The sequence below is a fragment of the Ostrea edulis genome, chromosome 2, assembly GCF_947568905.1.
Source record: "Ostrea edulis chromosome 2, xbOstEdul1.1, whole genome shotgun sequence".
Taxonomy (NCBI): domain Eukaryota; kingdom Metazoa; phylum Mollusca; class Bivalvia; order Ostreida; family Ostreidae; genus Ostrea; species Ostrea edulis.
The window spans coordinates 42,058,756-42,079,924 of record NC_079165.1 but is presented as its reverse complement, the minus strand read 5'-3'; the positions used below and the strand labels follow the sequence as shown (position 1 = coordinate 42,079,924).

General features: G+C 33.6%; 1 protein-coding gene across 6 annotated transcripts in view; it reads left to right on the top strand.

Annotated features, from left to right (window-relative positions):
• Window positions 1-16,613, top strand: part of LOC125678251 (tripartite motif-containing protein 2-like) — a 36,123-nt gene extending 19,510 nt beyond the window's left edge. For 4 of the 6 annotated variants that reach the window (XM_048916542.2, XM_048916543.2, XM_056154047.1 and 1 more), the window contains 2 exons: window positions 13,088-15,289; window positions 15,532-16,613. In XM_048916542.2, the coding sequence (XP_048772499.1) occupies window positions 13,088-15,289; window positions 15,532-15,684 (2,355 nt within the window). In that variant the 3' untranslated portion in view covers window positions 15,685-16,613. Of the gene's footprint in view, window positions 1-511; window positions 9,798-13,087; window positions 15,290-15,531 lie in introns of those variants that run through there. The other 2 variants (XM_048916540.2, XM_048916541.2) reach the window with 2 other exon arrangements.
• Window positions 16,614-21,169: the final 4,556 nt, after the last annotated feature.

Sequence of the window (21,169 nt, the reverse complement as noted above, 5' to 3'; positions counted from 1 at the left end):
AAACACTTCTAAATATACTTTTATTTTTACTGTCCACCAAGTGCATGATTGACTTGTTAAATGTTAAAGTAAATGTGAAAAGACATTAATCATTTTATGTTCATATTTGAAACCAATGTCGAATGAAACAGTAAAAGGTTATTAGAGCTATCTGAAGTGCGCAATTTGAGTAATAATTGCATTTGCAGGTGTGATGTGCATTAAAGTGTCCTTAAAATTAAATTAAAGATTATTTTTCAAGTATTATTGTGATAGATTTTTGAAAGAGAGTGCAATTTCATAAAGGGTTTGATGAATAAAATTGAAGGTATTAAACTAAACAAAAATATATGCAACTTTTATTTTAATTGTTCCTTATAACAAATATCCATTACATGCTTTTGCAGACCCATGTTTACTTTTCATCATAGTCCGATATCTTTTGTAAGGTTGAATCATGATTGATTATAATATTGCCAAAAAATTGACGGATGGAGAAATAAATAAATTGCGTCTAATGTACCTGCATTTACCTGTGTTCCGGGGGACTCACCTGTCGTCAATATCTATACACCGTTACCTGAGAGTACATGAACATATATTGGTATCAGAGCAGAGCAAAATTTTTACCTTGATAGCAGGGAGCTTTAACTATTAGAGACAATATATTGTGTCTAGTGTGGAGTGCATTGAGCAGAGAGTTTGATATAAAGGTGCATAGAGCCATGGACATGGAAGCCTGGGCTTCCCAAATCCGGATGTTCCTGGAAAATATTCCAGATCCAGTTCAGGTAAAATTACAGCAAAATAGTTTTTTTTTCCACCATTTATTTACACGTCTTATGTTTATCATTTAAAAAAAAAAAGAATATACAGATTTGAGGTGTATAATTTATATCATCACAAAAGACAAGCACTAATTTTTTTTTTTAATTTATTTTATGTCATTATTTTAATGAATATCTCATTGTTTTAATGAATATCATACATACAATTTAAGTGAGAGGAAACTTGGAATCGGCTGTAAAACTAGAATGATGATTCATGTATAGTTTAGGAAGGTGTATGATATTGACAGATAAAATTTGATCCAGTATATAATGTTAATTTGAAAACCAGTCGTAAAAAAAACTGTATGGGTGGTATGTTACATAATCTATCTGCACTGTGTACATTTTCTATTAAAATAGGCCATGTCATCAGATAAATGTAAAATAATTTGTTTCAAATTAGTAAAGAAGTATACAAGCACAATAATTTACAGTTATTTTGATCTACTAATAAAGTAATTACGGTTACCCATCATGCAGTTGTCTTGTAGTACATTAACCTGCCATCAGGAAGATCATTGTAATTGTATGTGTCAAAGATTAAGTACATTTATATCTCGTGTATATATTTATGGAAAACAACATTTTTATCCTTGATCTAGAAATGAGGAGTCATCAGAGACTTTTGTCTGTGAGGATCTAGCCTTATTTGTCAGTGTTGGAATGCTGTAGATCGGGACTATATGTAAAACACAATGGGAAAACATTAATGGTGTGATCATTTGATATTGTTTATTGGTCAGACATTATGATCTAAGGAAGTTAATTCATCTGAAAGACAAATATTGCCGGTGGTCCCACTGTCCTCACAGTTTAACTTTATCTGGCTGTATACATGACCTTTTAACAGCTTTTTAAACCAGTCAGTGTGAAGAGAAGTCTGTAACTGTCCATCAGCTGAATGTTTGAAGAAGTTATTATTTATATAATTAGGCTGGTACAAATGGAGACCTAGATTTTGTGTATTGAATTAACATATGAAAATCTTTTCCCTTTGTGAAGTTTTGTGGGTCATTTTTCTTCTTCTGATAATGGACGGTCGTTTATTGTAATATACACTGTAATAGGTACTACCAAGGTCATGCATATATTAATATTACAATGTGAACAAGTCAGGAGAAATATTCTATAATTTTACCTTGAGCATTATTTAATTTTAAAGAGCTCTATTTTTGTTTTTATTTCTACAAATGTTTTATTCAATAAAATGCCCCCAGTAAGAAATAATTTTAATAGAAGATTTAAAATGGACAGACCCAACTGCATTTACTCTGAGATAATATACTGTCATTAAGTCAAGATTTTTAGGGAAATTAACTTTAAGCCAAGATTTTTGACCCCCCCCCCCCCAACTTATTAGAATAAGTTAAGGCAATTGTTACCTCAATTAACAGCTCAAAATACATCTGATCAGTGATTTAATAGTCATCGACATTCCTGACTTAATTTTAATATCTGGTAGAAGTGTTTTTGATATTTTGTTTTTAACCCTCTAATAAAGTCCAACATTATGTTGAGAACTACTAGATGCTTTTTCATTGAAAAAGGAAGAAAACACTGCAAATGAGATGTTAGTGAAATGTTATCTTTTATTGACCTGACTAGATATACCAGACAGTCTTATTTACTCAATTATTTATGTGAATTTATTAAATCTTAGAAAAAATCCTGATATGCTGAGGATAGGTTATGTTTTATGATGTTGTATATATTTGTTTTGCACTTTAGATGTTTACCATGCAATTTACACACTTTGAAATATGTACTTTATGGACCCATCCATAACACTGGCACCTTGATAAAAGGAAGGGGTGATAGTATATAGGGTAATAGCCACAATAATAAGGAAATGTCCAATAATTCAATGTATTTACAAGCCAGGGAGGCTACAGTTTACTGTAACAAGCTGTACACTGTATAACTCACTGTAATTATTAGCACTCTGTACATTATACAAATCATTGTAACAAGCAGTACAATCACTGTAACAAGCAGTACAATCACTGTAACAAGCAGTACAATCACTGTAACAAGCAGTAATCACTGTAACAAGCAGTACAATCACTGTATCAAGCAGTACAATCACTGTAACAAGCAGTAATCACTGTAACAAGCAGTAATCACTGTAACAAGCAGTACAATCACTGTATCAAGCAGTACAATCACTGTAACAAGCAATACAATCACTGTAACAAGCAGTACAATCACTGTAACAAGCAGTACAATCATTGTAACAAGCAGTGTAATCACTGTAACAAGCAGTAATCACTGTAGCAAGCAGTACAATCACTGTAACAAGCTGTACAATCACTGTAACAAGTAGTAATCACTGTAACAAGCAGTACAATCACTGTAACAAGCAGTAATCACTGTAACAAGCAGTACAGTGTACAATCACTGTAACAAGCAGTACAATGTACAATCACTGTAACAAGCAATACAATCACTGTAACAAGCAGTACAATCACTGTAACAAGCAGTAATCACTATAACAAGCAGTAATCACTGTAACAAGCAGTACAATCACTGTAACAAGCAGTAATCACTGTAACAAGCAGTACAATGTACAATCACTGTAACAAGCAGTACAATGTACAATCATTGTAACAAGCAATACAATCACTGTAATAAGCAGTACAATAACTGTAACAAGCAGTACAATACTGTAACAAGCAGTACAATCACTGTAACAAGCTGTACAATACTGTAACAAGCAGTACAATCACTGTAACAAGCAGTACAATCACTGTAACAAGCAGTACAATGTACAATCACTGTAACAAGCAGTGCATTCAATGTTACAATTAGTACACTGTACAATTCATTGTAATGAATAATATATTACAGTGTTATTCATTCCATTTGTGTTTAACAGTTGTACAATTTGCTGAATGAATATTGTCTTTCATGTCTGAGATAGAGTCAGACAGAAATTTGTTTTAATCAAATGATTATGAATCCTCTCTGATTTTGTCAGGTCTGCTGCAGAAACATTTGAAATTCTAAGTAAAGGTTGATGTCCTACAGAGACACTGTAAACATCAAGGGAGAAAAAAGGCCTATCGTTTAGGAGAAATTCATTGCCTTGTTAGGGTGGAGCCATTAATTGGAAATCTGAAACATGCAACTTAATCTCATTGTTCCTGCTAAACTTTACCTGTTACATAATAGTCCTAGCTTTTGTGGTAAGTGCCATTTTTATGATCGCATCCTTGTATGGTTGTTGGGTCACAATGACAGGTGCCCATTGAAAGGGGATTTTTGGCAGAGAGCAGTGAACTTTCTGTATTGTTCTCTGGTGGAAAGGAGATGTTTTAAGTCTGCTTAATGTCATGTTGTCCCCTTTGTAAAATCTTGATTTTAAAAAATATATCTTGCACTATGTCAGTGCTGAGTGTTTGCACAGTTCGTTTATTACGCCAGTGCTAACAAACAGTCTTGATCAAAGTAAACTTCAAACCAAGCAAAAATCTTTTTAACTTCTCTAGAGACCAAAAAAAGTTCAGGTGTTCATACTCAATGAGAAATAAATTTGAGAACTGAGAACTGAAGAGTTCTATTAAATTCTCAATTCTGTGTCAATCAAACAGAACGAAAAAATGGGAGTTAATGTAATACAATATATGTTCTCTTTTTGAAAAAGCAACCCCTTAATCCTCTGAAGTTTAATTGTATCATTTTGACATCTTTCAGGGTTGATGTGGAAATGGTAAATGTGCTTTTTTTAGTCCACATTTACAAAAGTACACCCAGATAAAACAAGCAAACTAAGCTAGCTTGTCCTCCCCAGTCTGGAAAAATACACATGCATATGAATTTTAGCTCATCAGGCTTACCTCACTCTGTTTAAGGAATACTGTAAATTCCTAGATATATATGAAGAATTTATTATCGCACATTTTTATGCGAAGCATTACTCACGAATTAAATTACTCACTTTTATTTTTATATGAGTTATTTATTAAACAGAGCGCAGTATGTCTCTGTTGTTTGTTTTATGGGTATATATGAACAATGGACATTTTGGGTAATTTGTGTAATGGACAAAGCTGATTTTGTAGAAATCCCTCAAAATACAAACAATATATAGAAATTTATTCCTTCCATTTATATTTTTTTAAGATCGACATAGGTTTTTATGTCAAGTTCAAAGGTCAGTGCTTTTATTGAGAAATAAAATACATGCATGTCCATTTAAATAGCATATAGGTTTATTACTGATAAAACATTTATAAACTCTCTCTTAATTTTGAAATATTTCTAATTTTGATTAACCCCATTTTAGTGTTAAATCAAAAAAATTCTCTTCTTTGCCATGCTCACAACCTGAAATTGATTTGGTTATAGTGTGGAGTAACAGCTGATAGAAGACTTCTTTAGTTATAATTATCAGTGTGAGTGGTAATACATATATACATATTAAAGAGGTCATCTACACACTCATAATATCACAATACAAAATTTCATTAACCGAGATAGACAGTGTACACATGATCTGATACTTGTAAACAATTAAGTTGCATTATGTTTGAATATACACCGACTGTTATCACAATAAGTCACTTGCCAACTGTTCAGTATGACCTACACTGATAGACCCACAGGGTTGAAAAATTTATAGATCGCCTTTTGATGTTTGATAAATCAATTGTAATTAATCCATCAATTCTAAATATATACATCAAAATGCTCAGAGGAGTCGTAAAGTGAACTTATTTGGAATGAGGTGTTGGGTTTGGACCACCAGGTGACTCTGCCTTCTGTTCCCAGTGTGTCATACTGTACAGTAAAATGTTTCAAAGAAATTCCAGATAATAGATGAACCATTCTTATTTTGAAAGTTGCAAATATTTTTCTTTTATTGCCTTGAAATAGCTATATAGAAGAGGTTACTAGAGGGAATAAACAAATCATGCTTCAGCTTAGATACATTCGGAGACCATATTTTCAACTGAGCTTCTGGTTGAGTTTTTATCATGTCATCTATCTGATATTTTCAACTTCTCAAGTACCATGGAACCCATTTCAACCAAAGGACTAAGTGTGGTGTGGGCCATTTTACGCCTCCTTTCAGATTATCAGAAATTTTCATTGTAAAATATCAACAGGGGTAACACAAAGACTCCTCTAGTAAAGGGGATTCCAGTCTGTTGAAATGAGCTGGGTTACAAGGATACAAATTTAGAGATTTATATATACAGTATATATGTATCTATATACTCCATATGTAGTGTAAATTTGATTTGTTCACAAAATAATCCCTGGGATGAAGGCAGAATCACAAGAGGAATTCAAATGTTTACCTATAGGAATATATGAATATCCATTTCTCAATAAACACAAGGGCACAATTTTTCAAAGTAATATTCAAGCATCATCCTCACGTGGATTAGATTCAAGGCTATTCACACCATATCCTCAGGGGCCATAATAGCTGAGTTTTACCAGTTTTACATGTGAAAATGTGACTGCTTAGCTCAATGATGATGGTCAGTCAGGACCTCTTAAGGGCATAGGATACCTATAACAATTTGTTGTAGAATTTTATAAAACTATCTGTAAATATTTATTTATTTGTATTATTGCTACAAAATATTCCCATAAAACCACCTTTGGTTTTACATTATTTACAAGTCTTTAAAGTTCAATGGAAAACCATTACCCCAAAATTGACATCCTTCAAAAATGTGTTTTTATTGGTGCATTTCTTGTATTGATGACCGATTTACATTGTTGTTTGATCAAAATCCCACATAAACACATTGAAAATCTACTTTTGATGCGTCGAAAATCTTGGGTATCTTATGACCTTAATTTTAAATTATGGGCATGTATCATATGAACTTTATGTGACAACTTGAGACTTTATAATTGTGTGGTGTATTTGTTCATGGAAAAGACAACACCAGCGGTGAATATAATGCCTTCAAATTCGATCAATACACAAATTTGTGCCCTCCTCACCCATGTACCATATCATTGGATTAGGATTCATAGCATGTTTTTTTGCAAACAAAAAAATGCACTAAATGTGTGGATGAATATCAATTGAGCCTAAATGTCAACGGTCTTCCAAATAAATAAGATTAGCTTTTATATACATTGTTATATGTACATGTAGCTCAAAAACTTTGGCAGGGTATTAGGGCAAACTGAATGTTTTTATTTAAACACAATAAAAACACTTTTTATTTTGATCACACTTTTAAATTGGTTGTTTTTTTTCCCTGGTGGCTTGAGATTTCTGGGTGATGGGAATTAATGGCCATTAATGCTGGTCTGTGTGGAGGAATATATGAGTATTGCTATAAATGAAATTTGATACTTCAATTTCTCAAACTTTTAACCTTCAGTTAATCTCTTTAATAAATGGGATATTAATGATATTGAGTGTCATAATCTATGCTTTTAATATATGGGAACCTGAGAAAAATTTGGATTTTTAAGTGATTTTTTTTGTACACAGTATTTGTTGTCAAACTATAGACACTTACTGAAAAGTAAGTTGAAATATTTAAGAAGTAAATAAGTTTCACAGCAGTCAAATGATCAGTTTTATGGGCTGTAAATCTGTCAAACATTAATGGTTTTACATTTATATCATAATCTAGTTTCAAAATAAAAATATCAACTTCAATACACTTCAGAGAAGATTCTGTTGGTTGCTTAGTACATGTTACTTAGTGAATGTTAGTAATTATTTCTTTCTACAGAGAGAGAAAGAGAGAGAGAGTTACACAATTTTGTATATTGTTTGAATACTTTCATAGGATTATTAGATCTCAAGAGTACTTTAAAGTTGAAAGAGTAAAGCAGACTAGATGGTCAATATTGACAGAAAACACCACAAGATTTTTATGAGAATTATATATAATTGTGGCGGACACCTTTAGGGTATACTGCGACACTACTTGCAGATTACCTTAATTTACACTTTTGAACCTTTAGTAATAATGGTTTTTACTTGGACAATGGGTGCGTTTGTTGGGGTACTAGATCTGGTCCATTGGTTCGATGATTAGCGGCATTATATCATGAAATCAACAAGGTAGTGAACGTGGTGTGAAAATGACGACAAGGACACCCCGTAACTGAAACTTACACAACAGTTATCAGCTGACAATTGTACCGCACCAAATCTTCTTAAAAACAAACCCACTGACCGCCAGCTTGACCACTGACTGAGGGCAGGACACAACTTGACAGTTATGGTTTACTTGCGGACATTATTATGTTTGGTTTCCTATTGTGGTTAAATCTTATGTGACTTTTTATGCAAACATTTGAGGTCGCTGATTTAGTAATTAAAAGAATTGTTACAGTTGATAGTTGCAGTAAATGCCCAGAGCTGAGGGTTTTCAGGCCAAGACAAGCCTCTTGAGTTGTTTGATAGGTAACAACAGGTCCTCTGTCCACCAAGTGCTTGGCATCAGAAGTTTAAGACTCCAGCCTTTCTGATGAAACCTTAAAAACTTAGTCCCTTTCATAGTAGGATTGCTGTGATGAATAACCCTCACTGCTAAATGGCATAATAAGAGTGGTGACATTCCACCTACAACTGCATTATGATGGCCGATTCAAAATATTTCAGAAATGCTACTAAAACTACTGTAACAAATTATGGTACTTTTAGTTAAATTGATATTTTTCTGTAGTAAATTTGAACTTTTAATTACCCCTCTCTGTACTCATTGTATGTCGTTAACGACTGCGAGCATTAATTGTGACCTTACTATTAAGGATGTCGTGGTTTTACTGCAGCTTATTTTGTTTTTCTGTCAGTTTGTCTAAGCTTGGGTGTAAAGGTCAGTGGATGCAGAAAAAAAATCCAAAGGAAAAATAGCTATATTTTCTCACAATGTAAATCAATCATGAATATACAAAATACATGAAATTATAATATTAATTCCATTGAAATTTGTGGGGATTTTATCATCTTGTTTCATAGAAAAATGCTTGACAGATAAGCTGTTTAAGCAAAAGTAAAGCCTTATACAAATGATTTTTCAATTTTCTATAACTTTCCATGTTTTATTAATGTTCCTGACTGCCCGGACTAGAACTGTCTATAACTTTCCATGTTTTATTAATGTTCCTGACTGCCCGGACTAGAACTGTCTATAACTTTCCATGTTTTATTGAGGTTCCTGACTGCCCGGACTAGAATTGATTATAGATTGCTCATGGTTTCGTGGAGGTCTCTGAAGTTTATAATGAAATATAGCTTTAATACAGAAAAATCAACTTCACCATGTCACCTAACTCAAATTATAAATCTTACCGATAGAAGGACCATCTGTGTTTAAACATTCAGAAAAGATATATATACCCAGTTTAAAGGGACAGTTCGTGTGTAGATTCGTGATATATTGAATTGATAGTCTTTCTGGAAGGTTGTTCTGCAGGTGTGAAAGCCATCACTTGTGGTCATCATCAGAGGTGTTACTATATAGACTAGTAAAGATATATAGCTACATCCTGCTTTGGATCTAGCTTTGGATACACTGTATATATATATTTAATATTTATGTGTTGTGGCTTTCTTAATGATGGGTCATTAAAGTGCTGTCCAATTTGAATGTTTACTGTGAATGATTCAGACATTTATGGGGAAATAGTATTCTTTTGTTTTTTGCCTATCTCAGTGACAGAGAAAGATTTTGAAAGGTTTTTAGAAACTGAGTTTCAGTGAAAAAATTAAATCATTCATCATATGAAACTGGTTCAGAAATAGACTTGTGTGTAGTAATTAAATGGACATGTAAATCATTAAAACATGAGGTGGAGACTGTAATTAGGAGATGACGTGAACAGAAGGAAACGCGATCTGGTCTTTCTTTGTGTTCAGTTTCAAATTGCTGAGTGTTAACAATCATATGGAAGGACATTACTAGTTTTTTCTGAAGCTCCTAACTTGCGCTAATGGATATGGATATTGAGCTTTGGAGGAGTGAAGTCAACCATTTCTTTCTCCATCATGACACAGAGGTATCACATTCAGTGTTGATTGTTTTCAATATTTTGTACAGTTCCTTTATAGAACTTTTTAACAACAGACCTAAATTTAAATTTCATGTTTTTTATTTCAAAAATATGTACAAATTAGCATTGAGTTAAATGCAAGTTTAAAAAAAATTCTAATTACTAGTCTAAGACTAATGCATGACTTTCATGGTCATTTTGATATTTTAAAAAATTATATTGGCAAAGAATTTAAAAGTCATTGGTTCTTAAAGTATTTTTTAAAGAAATTGTTTATAATATCAAATATCCCAGATTTTAATTATACCTGGAGAAGTTCTCAATTTTCCACTGTTGTCATTAATTTTTTTGGTCATGTTTGTGAGAGAAAATAAATTTTCTTCATCTGAAAAGTAAAATGTATCAAACAATAGCCATAAGAAATTAGGTTTGACATTTTCAAAGACCTGGCACTTGGTTGCTAAACATTTTATTTAGAGTGTCAAAATCATTCTTTGTTGCTTTTGACAAGGCTTATTTCAGAAGAAAGCACAGTAGCTTTTGTCAGGACACCTTGCGTTTTGTTCAGTTCTCATGCAATTTCTTAGCTAGATCTATGAATTGAACATTAATTTTCCCTTATCAGCAAAGGGCTTTGACCAGTAGGATAGCCTGGATTCACTCGAGACTCATTCATGAATACGAGATGCAAATGGTAAATAACTTTTGATGAGAAATTTGAGAAAAACATTATACCAGGAATGATTTAAATTAATAATGAAGATTGAAAGTTTAAATGACAGACGGCTATTGATGGTTAGGTTGATAATCATTACTTGATGGCCATCTGTAATAGTATAATGTTGTATCACAGAAAACTTTAAACGAATGCAATATCCTGATTATGTGTTAGACACGGTATTATAACACAGGTATTGAAATTTCAGCTAGTTTGTAATTACTGTTCATGAAAAAAAATATTTTATTGAAGTATTATACTTAAGTTGAGAATCCTTCATATACATGCATTATTCTTGGTGAGAAATAGTAAAATGAAATAGAAATTGATGGCACAGATGCTGGACATGATACTTTGAATACACCTTAATTGAGAGAATGAGACAAAACATATACAAAGGTTCTCTGAAGTCAAATTATTTAGTCATACCAAGGTCAACATTCTGATATGCATTTCATGTGTGTAACATTATGATTGTCATGTCTAATTACTTTAAAAAAGGACAATTTGAAAGCATCCTTTGCTTTAGAAATGATGATGGCATATTTGTTGACTTGTTAGTCAGATGTTTATGTAGACTGGTGTCAGATAATTACCTTATAACCACAATCTCAGTATCTTGCCAGAAAAGCAGGTTGATTCCATTTGTCAACATGATTTTCTGACAAGTCAACAAAATCATAATTTACAAGTTAACTTGGTGACTTAATATCAAAATGTGATGGTAAGAAGATCATAAACTTGAATTTTGCGGTGTTCATGCTTCTGAGACTCGAGACTGTTTTAAGTGATTATTTGTGTGTATAATTGTTTACATGTATCAATCAACTGGAAGGCCATGGGGAAGAATAGTGCTGCACTAATAAGGTCACCTTTCTTAAAATAAATTATCATTATTATTACTATTACTAGCTGACATCTATCAGTGTCACAAACTGAGGAAGTATACACAAAGTGTCATTAGTCAGTTCTTACAGACCATAGCAAAGTCACCAAGATCCTCAATTGTTGAATGAAGAATTCAGAGTGTGACCTCAAAGTTCGGGGTCACAATTGGTAGACTGACTATCTGTGTGATTGACAACTTTTGATAAATTTTTCTGACTTATCACAATGTACATAGCCTATGTGATGGATAACCACACTAAACCTGCTGTTCACTGCTTGACCACAGTGTGTGGGATTAAAGTGACAAAAATCTTCACAGTGTTCTCATGCATGCTTATTTTTTGGTGTCAGTCAGATCAAATTTATTTCTCTAGCATGGGAAGAAAAATGACCAAGACTGTTTGTCTGTTTGATGTCTTTAACCATTTTAACTGGCAATGTAGAACTATCTCATTTTACTCTACAAATTCTCAAAAATACATGTGCTGAATACCATTATGATACAGGAGAAAGCAAAGGAGACAGTAGAGACGCTGATAAGACATGCTTTGAACTCTAATCCAAATTGAGGGTTTCCATCTTGAAATATTTTAAATAAAGTTGATAAAATTTCAGTTTTTAATAATGTCTCAATGGTGAAAAAAGAATGAAGTATGTTAAAGAATGAGGCATAATTACTAGTTGCCAGGATTTTTCAGTTATCAAATGCTTTATGCGACTACATGCTTGTCAAGATAAAAGATTTCCCCCTAAGTCTTTTGTTGTACAATTTCAAAGCATGCAATATTAATTGATTGCACTTGCTGTACAAATCCTGTTTCAAGTGTCTCGAGAATGCACTTTATTTGCTGTGAATTGCAAATACTGCGTTGAAATTAGTTCTTGAGCTCAATCTCTAGATTATACCACATTTGGAAACAGTTTTGCAATTCTTTATATCTATTCAATTTGCCCCTGGTTTGCACAATGTTTTGACTTTGTGTTTAAAGATTGTGAGACACAATCAATGTGTGACATTCCATTTCTGAAAGAGGACATTTTATCTCATCAAAAGATACATTTAATATGCAATGCTCAGTCATAAGTTTGGTATCATTCAATTCTATTTTGGTTTTATTCTTGTTGTTTTTTTAAAAGCTACTTTGATATACATGTACTTAATTTCTCTGTATGATTAAGATATGTGGAAGTGGGATTTAAGGAAAAAAAATAATTAAGAAGTGAAGAATTGGAGATTTTATGCACGATAGACCCGGAGACAGGTGCCCGCAATGTTCTGTGTCTTGTTTTCCCGTGTATGAAGTGGGAGGACCAGTCAAGTGATCACTCATTAATTGTTCTTTGAATTAATGTCCTCATTACTGCTTGTTTTAACATAACAAAAAATACGAAAAAAAAAAGAACTTTAAAAATACTTCAGTTATTAGTCATTTGATGTAATAAATCAAAATTTTTACAAAGACATGAAATATTTCAGGAAGATAAAATGAATGTTCAATACATTGATAGATTTATTTCAATGATCATTATTCTGTAAAATATACATATCATGGACTACTCACTTGTATTAAGACTGAAAATGATGAAACAGTGACGTATTTTATGGTGTTTTACGGTGATGGAAATATTCTGCTTTTCTGACACCAACATTTAAGTTGACATGATAATCTGTTGTGGTTTTCAATTTCAGGTTGCCTTTGATGGCGGGGACTTGTATGCCATGGCGGACTCAATTCCTGTTGTTCGGCAGATTGACAGACAGTTGTTGAACTGTGGGATATGCCTGGAGCGCTACAAGGCCCCAAAAGTCCTTCCCTGCTTGCACACCTTCTGCCAAAAGTGTCTTGCCAGCTATATTCCTGCTGAGAGCCTTTCTGTAACTTGTCCAATCTGCAGACAACAATCAATTTTACCTTTACAAGGTGTATCAGCATTACAGACAAATTTTTTCATTACAAATCTAATGGAGGTGGTGGATCAGCCCAACATATGTCGAACGTGCAGTCGAGAACAAGCAAAACCATCAACCAAGTGTATGGACTGTGCCGAATTTTTGTGTAACAGCTGTACGAGTATTCATCAAGCGCTGGATCAAACTAAAGAACACAATGTTGTAGCACTGTCAGACATTTCTGGGACTCCTGAAACTGAAGTAGATACAACATTAGTGTGTCCCAACCATGATGGTAACGCTTTAAGGTTTTACTGTATAGCGTGTGAAACAGCAGTGTGTGAGGACTGCACTGCTGTTGAACACATTGGACATAAGACGGTGCCACTGTTTGATGCAATCCAAGAACAGAAAATCCTCCTGCATACTCTTGTGTCTGGTGCCAGGGAACAGGTGCCCTGTTTAGAGAAATCCATTAATCTGGTGAATGATGTAGTAGGGTCTCTGGATCTGGAGAACAGGTCTGCGGAGGAGAAAATACTCAGTGCTTTCGAGGAACTCGATAAATTGTTACAAGTCAGGAAAACAGCTTTACTTGCAGAACTCCAAACAATTTACAATCGCAAGCATCAAATCCTTTCTGAACAGAAGGAAACGCTTGAAAACATTCTTAGTAAGATTACAAATTGTTGTGATTTCACAGAAGAAACTTTAAAACATGGGAGTGAAACTGAAATCTTGCTCATCAAAACTGAAATGTCTGAAAAGTTGAAGGAGTTGGGTGGTCTGAAGCTGCAGTACCAGCCAGAGGAAAATGAGTGTCTAGTTTTCGATCATACTCACTTTCAGACACTGAGGAAGTCTCTGTCATGTGTTGGAGCTGTGCAGACCAACAGTGCTGTGGCTTTCGAGACCACTGCTTCTGGAGAAGGATTGAAGATGTGTTACGTGGGTAAAGCAGCAACCGTAACTGTGATAGCCAAAGATAGAAAAAGAGAACTAGTCAGAATTGGGTATGCTTCACTGTCTGCAGAAATCAGAGATGAAGACAATATGGTCATCAATCCTTTTGTGATGGACAAACAAAATGGAACCTATGAGGTGACATACACAGTAGAAAAAGTAGGCACATATTCTTTAGAAATCAAACTTTATGGTCATCCAATTAAAGGGTCACCATTCAAAGTCAAGGCCATTCTGGTTGGGGAAGAATCGGACCATTTCAACAGCTCTAAGATTCCAAGGACACTGAATGTTAAACAGAAAGGAACAAAGAGACCACCAAGTTCAAGGTCACATGGATCAAACCGTAGAAGCAATGCCATAGAAGATGATCTGATCTTGCGAGTTGGAGAGAAAGGCAGAAACAAAGGAGAGTTCACCAATCCACAGGGGCTTCATGTTGTCGGTGACAAAATCATTGTTGCAGACAGTAACAATCAAGCTGTTCAAGTGTTCACTTCCAATGGAGAATGTAAGCTGAAATTTGGGTCACCTGGCCGAGTAGCAGGGAAAATGCAAAGGCCCACTGGAATCGCCTCAACACTCAATGGAAACTACCTAATTGCTGACTATGACAATAAGTGGATCAGTGTGTTTTCCCCAGAGGGGAAATATATGAACAAGATAGGCACAGGAAAGCTTCTGGGGCCTAAAGGAGTGGCAGTGGACAAGAATGGCCATATCATTGTGGTGGACAACAAAGGAAGCTGCATCTTCATTTTCCAACCCAATGGGAAGCTCATTTCGAAATTTGGATCCCGTGGGAATCGGGATTGGCAATTTGCTGGTCCACACTATGTTGCTATTAATGCCAACAATGACATCATTGTGTCAGATTTCCACAACCACTGCATCAAAGTGTTCGACAGCGAGGGGAATTTCCTGTTTACGTTTGGCTCCAACGGAGAAGGCAATGGCCAATTCAATGCCCCAACAGGGGTAGCTGTTGACTTGAAAGAAAATATACTGGTGGCTGACTGGGGGAACTCCAGAATACAGGTATTATCTTTATTGTCAGGAACTTCAAAAGAACATGCAATGTATTCTGCAATAAATTTCGTAATTCTGCCATGAATAAAAAATGAGCTGCACATGGTAAATTAGACCTCAGAGTCAAAACATATCTCCATGTCTGGCATGTACTTGTCAAATGTTTTTATTGGTGGACCAAAATTTTATCCAAAGATTTAATGTGTACTTGTGAATCATACATAAAACGGGAGCTTTACATATGTTTACAGGTATTTGACAGCAATGGTTCCTTCCTGTCTTTCGTGAACACTGCTGCAGATCCTTTGTACGGACCCCAGGGGCTGGCAGTGACCAGTGATGGATATGTATCTGTGGCTGATTCTGGCAACCATTGCTTCAAGATCTACAAATATCTGCAATGAATTCCAAACTGAAGTCCTGCAATATTCTAAAACCTGTGAAAATCAATTTGCTTTGTCTGTTCTGGAAATCTGAGTGCAATAAATATGTTTGTAAGAATGTTGATGTACAGTGTATGTGTATTGATCTGTTGAGAGGATACAGAAAGTGTAACTCGCTGTCAATCCTGTGTTTTGTCCATATCCTTTTTAAAAGTGCAATTTCATAACATTTTTAACACAAAATAAAATTCAATGAATATGCCAAATATTTTATTTATGTATAATTCTGAGACAATATTAATTCATCTATCTAGATTTGTTAAATATTCCCTGTACGTTTCATCTTGAATTCTGTATATGGAAAACCTGTCTCCACAAAACATGCAATGGTAAGCTTTATGATGCAAGGGAAATAATCCATTATTGTTTTTTTAGATTATTTATTTTTCTGTCATGTGTAATAATAAACGTACCTATGTAAAATTTAGAATATATAGCATGCTTTTGAAACATATTATGGATGTTCGTGTATTAAGATGATATTTAATAAGCTAGTGCTATGTATATTAATAACTTCTAGTTAATATGTACAGGGTTCTGTTCCGAAGTCCCACCGCATTTGCAAGTGTTATATTTATGAGCATTTTAAGAAATGAATTACTCAAACTCTACCAGTATTGTGCATGAAAAAAATGTATGTAATTACATTAATTTAATTAATACAACTAATATATATGAAAACATTCCTTCAATGTGTTGTCAGCGTAACATTCCAAATTTATTAACTTATTTTCATTAACATTGCCGTATATGTACTTCAGTTTTTCAAAAAAACGCGCGTTCGCATGATCTGATTTACAGTCGACAGTTTGTGTTCCGAGATAGAAGTATATTTTGCAATGAATGTATTACATGTACAGCTACTGATTAAAACTAAAGTTCAGATTCGAGTATGAATTTGTTTTGTGTTTGCAGGAAGTATGGGTTAACAAGATCCTACAGAAAGGGGACTTCAAGGGATGATGATGTGATGATCATCGTTCATATAAATTGGATTGTTGATGGCATTACTTATTCTGCTGAATAGATATGCGCTGTAATTGAATTGTTGTTTTCTTCAAATGAATTGATGATATCAACAATTGAATACCCTCATTGATAAACAAAGAGATTAGGATTGTTAATTGTAAACTATGGATAACGATTTGTAAAATTTTGGTAGAGTAAAGTTTTAGAGTTATTGATCACAATTTCACTTATATTTAAAACTATATTTAAAGAAACAGTATATTTTTACATAAATCTATTAAGTTATATAATTTTTCAATTGTTTTCAATAACATGTAAATTTATCATGAACTGATATTACGGCAAAAATTATGAACTCGATTTGGGAGATATATTGAAGATGCAAAATAATGACATTTTTAAAAATGTTTAACAAACATTGTCCATGCTGTGCTCGGTTTTCTTTGCACAGAATCATTTTAGAACAAACACAGTTCTCACAAGAGCAACAACAAAACTTTTATACATGTAGGCCTATCTAGTGGCCTTAAAAAACAGGAAAAAGGCAACTACAAAATTTGCTGAACTTGAGAAAAGTAATTGCCATAAAGAGGAAAGGGAGTTTATTTCAAAGAAAATCTAACAGAGAACTTACTTAAAATCACTAACATACTACTGTTTCTTGTCTAACAGAGAACTTACTTAAAATCACTAATATACTACTGTTTCTTGTCTAACAGAACTTACTTAAAATCACCAACATACTACTGTTTCTTGTCTAACGGGGAACTTACTTAAAATCACTAACATACTACTGTTTCTTGTCTAACAGGAAACTTACTTAAAATCACCAACATACTACTGTTTCTTGTCTAACAGAGAACTTACTTAAAATCACTAACATACTACTGTTTCTTGTCTAACAGAGAACTTACTTAAAATCACCAACATACTACTGTTTCTTGTCTAACAGAGAACTTACTTAAAATCACCAACATACTACTGTTTCTTGTCTAACAGGGAACTTACTTAAAATCACTAACATACTACTGTTTCTTGTCTAACAGAGAACTTACTTAAAATCACCACCATACTACTGTTTCTTGTCTAACAGAGAACTTACTTAAAATCACCAACATACTACTGTTTCTTGTCTAACAGAGAACTTAACTTAAAATCACTAACATACTACTGTTTCTTGTCTAACAGAGAACTTACTTAAAATCACTAACATACTACTGTTTCTTGTCTAACAGGGAACTTACTTAAAATCACCAACATACTACTGTTTCTTGTCTAACAGGGAACTTACTTAAAATCACCAACATACTACTGTTTCTTGTCTAACAGAGAACTTAACTTAAAATCACTAACATACTACTGTTTCTTGTCTAACAGAGAACTTACTTAAAATCACTAACATACTACTGTTTCTTGTCTAACAGAGAACTTACTTAAAATCACTAACATACTACTGTTTCTTGTCTAACAGGGAACTTACTTAAAATCACCAACATACTACTGTTTCTTGTCTAACAGAGATTAACCTATGGTGTTATACACTGCAACGATACATTAATGTATTTAGAAACTATATAGTCAAAATCACCAACATACTACTGTTTTGTGCTCGGCAATGAATGCTGTTCGGGGTGACAAAGACAAAAAAGATTCAACTTTTAATCAACTTCTCATGCTTGAGACTATACGCCACCCAAAGCTCCAGGAATGGCTACGACGCAAGACAAATATGTCGCTCCGGATATACATTTAATAAGATTTTGCAGGTGATGGGGTTGCAGGTTTTGCGACAAATTGTTGCTTCCATCCAAGTGTCCAATTTCTTTTCATAACTGGGAGGCGAAACACGACATAACTCCTACTAAGATCCGTTCGATGGGTAGATCAAAATTTGAACGCGCATGAAGATATATTGGGGATATATAGTCTTGCTGACTTTGGGGCTAATTCAATAACTCTAACAATTCAAGACGCCTTCTTGCGGTTTGATTGACCTATCAGCGAAGTACTGGGCCAGTTTATTTTTTATGACATAGCTGCCTCTATGGCTGGTTCAAAGACAGGTTTTGCAATACAAATTCGTGCAGTTGAACCCTGAGTCCTTTACCTATACTGTTATGTATGGAGCGCCAAATTAACATAAACTCAAATAATTGAAGATATCTTCAATTATTTGAAGATATCATCAATTCATTTGATGCGCGCAACAATTGAATTAAAGATCTCTTCATATAATTAATGATATCTTCAATTCTGAATTATTGCGCGCATTAATTGAATTGATGAGAGCATTAATTCTTCAACTGAATTGATGCGCGCTTCAATTGAATTAATGATCTCTTCAAATGAATTAATGATCTCTTCAAATGAATTGATGTGCGCTACAATTTAATTGAAGAGAGCAATAATTGATATAATGCGCGCATTAAATCAATTGATGAGAGCAATAATTGAATTGATGCGCGCATTAATTCATTTGATGAGAGCAATAATTGATTTAATGCGCGCATTAATTCAATTATTGCTCTCTTCAATTGAATTAATGATATCTTTAATTCATTTGAAGAGAGCAATAATTCTTTTAGAGAGAGCAACTATATAATTAAAGATATCTTCAATTCAACATATCCACAATTGAATTAATGATATCTTTAATTGAATTGTTGCTCTCTTTAAAAGAATTGATGCGCGCATTAATTCCTTATACAAAAGCATTGTAAATGATTTAAAGATATCTTCAATTGAATTAAAGAGATCATCAAATTATTTAAACCGAGTTCTAAATTAATTATTGCGAGCAATATTTCTACTAAATTGATGCTCTCATCAAATGAATTGAAGAGAGCAATAATTGAATTAATGCGCGCATCAAATCTATTATTGCTCTCATTAATTGAATTAATGCGCGCATCAATTGAATTGAAGAGAGCAATAATTGAATTAATGCGCGCATTAAATCAATTATTGCTCTCATTAATTCAATCGATGCGCGCATTAATTCAATTGATGAGAGCAATAATTGAATTGAAGCGCGCATTAATTCATTTGATGAGAGCAATAATTGATTTAATGCGTGCATTAATTCAATTAAAGAGAGCAACAATTGAATTGATGATATCTTCAAATAATTAAAGATATCTTCAATTATTTGAGTTTATGTTAATTTGGCGCTCCATAGATTTTCTTTGGGTATTTACTGAGTGAAAAAATTAAAAATTACATTATAGCAATAATTTGGCAAGCGCTCTGAAGTCTCGAGATGTCTCGGCGAGTGATGATGAAAAATGGCATTAACGACTATAAATGCATCGCAAAGTTTCCGAGATGAGTGAGTTTTCACTCAATTTTACGAGGAAGTCGTTGAAAAAGCAAAGCAAATGAACATTGGTGATCCTTTTTCGTAATAGTTACATGATGACAGGAGATGATGTATACATAGTATCGTCGAGTTATTGCACACGAGGGTGCGGAGCCTCCCGAATGTGCAATCATTGAGATTTCAATCATGTAACTAATTTATCCCATGACCTTGTCACTGACCCCTTCCCATATTTGGTATTTTTTGCATCCACTAATAAAAAAGATTCAATTTGCAACACTTGATTTACTCAACGCTATGGGATTGTGATTTTATTTTGGGGGAGGGTCTTGTGAATGAATTCTCCAAATTCTATCTTGATTAAATGTTGTATCTTGTCTTTGTCTCATTTGCATATGGCTCCTCCTACCTCCTTTGTGAAACGGTGGGATATTAGTAGTTGAATATCGCATATGTGTGATATTATGAATATCGCCACACTTTTGATGATATGTGATATAATTTTTCATCGTGTGCACCGTATATTTAGGAAAGATTTCTACGAGGCATTAGGTCTGCTTTTAGCTGATATCAACTCTAGATTTGACCGTCCAGGTTACAAAGCATATGTTAATCTTGAAACTCTCGTATTCAAGGCTTTTACAGGTCAGACATTTGAAAGATTGAATTTTGTCATGGCCCTCTATGATTCGGATTTGAAGCAAAAGAACCTCCATTGACAACTTATAATGTTGAAAACTGCATTGCAAAAAGACATAGCTAGATATACATGTAGCAAGAGTAACTGAGTTTTTCAAACAATTCGGCGAGATCATCAAAATTCTCAAACTAATTTTGGTACTTCTAACGCCACCAGTGAGCGCGCATTCAGCGCCTTGAACAGATTGGATGTATGTTCATAAAAATGAGACAGATGAAATAAAGACTGAAAAAAATGGTGGAGGGGTTCGTATGTGAGAGTGAACACAAACTGGCGATTTTGGAAAGTTCACCCAATACTAATATTTAATGAAATGACAAACAGAATAAAGAAATGGAGAAAGGGAAAAAGCAAAAACCAAAAAAACTAAATTTAAAAAAATAATACAAAAACTATTTTCAAAACTATTGCATGGCAATACATTTCCTCTATCGGTCCTATTTCTAGTCGTCTGCGTA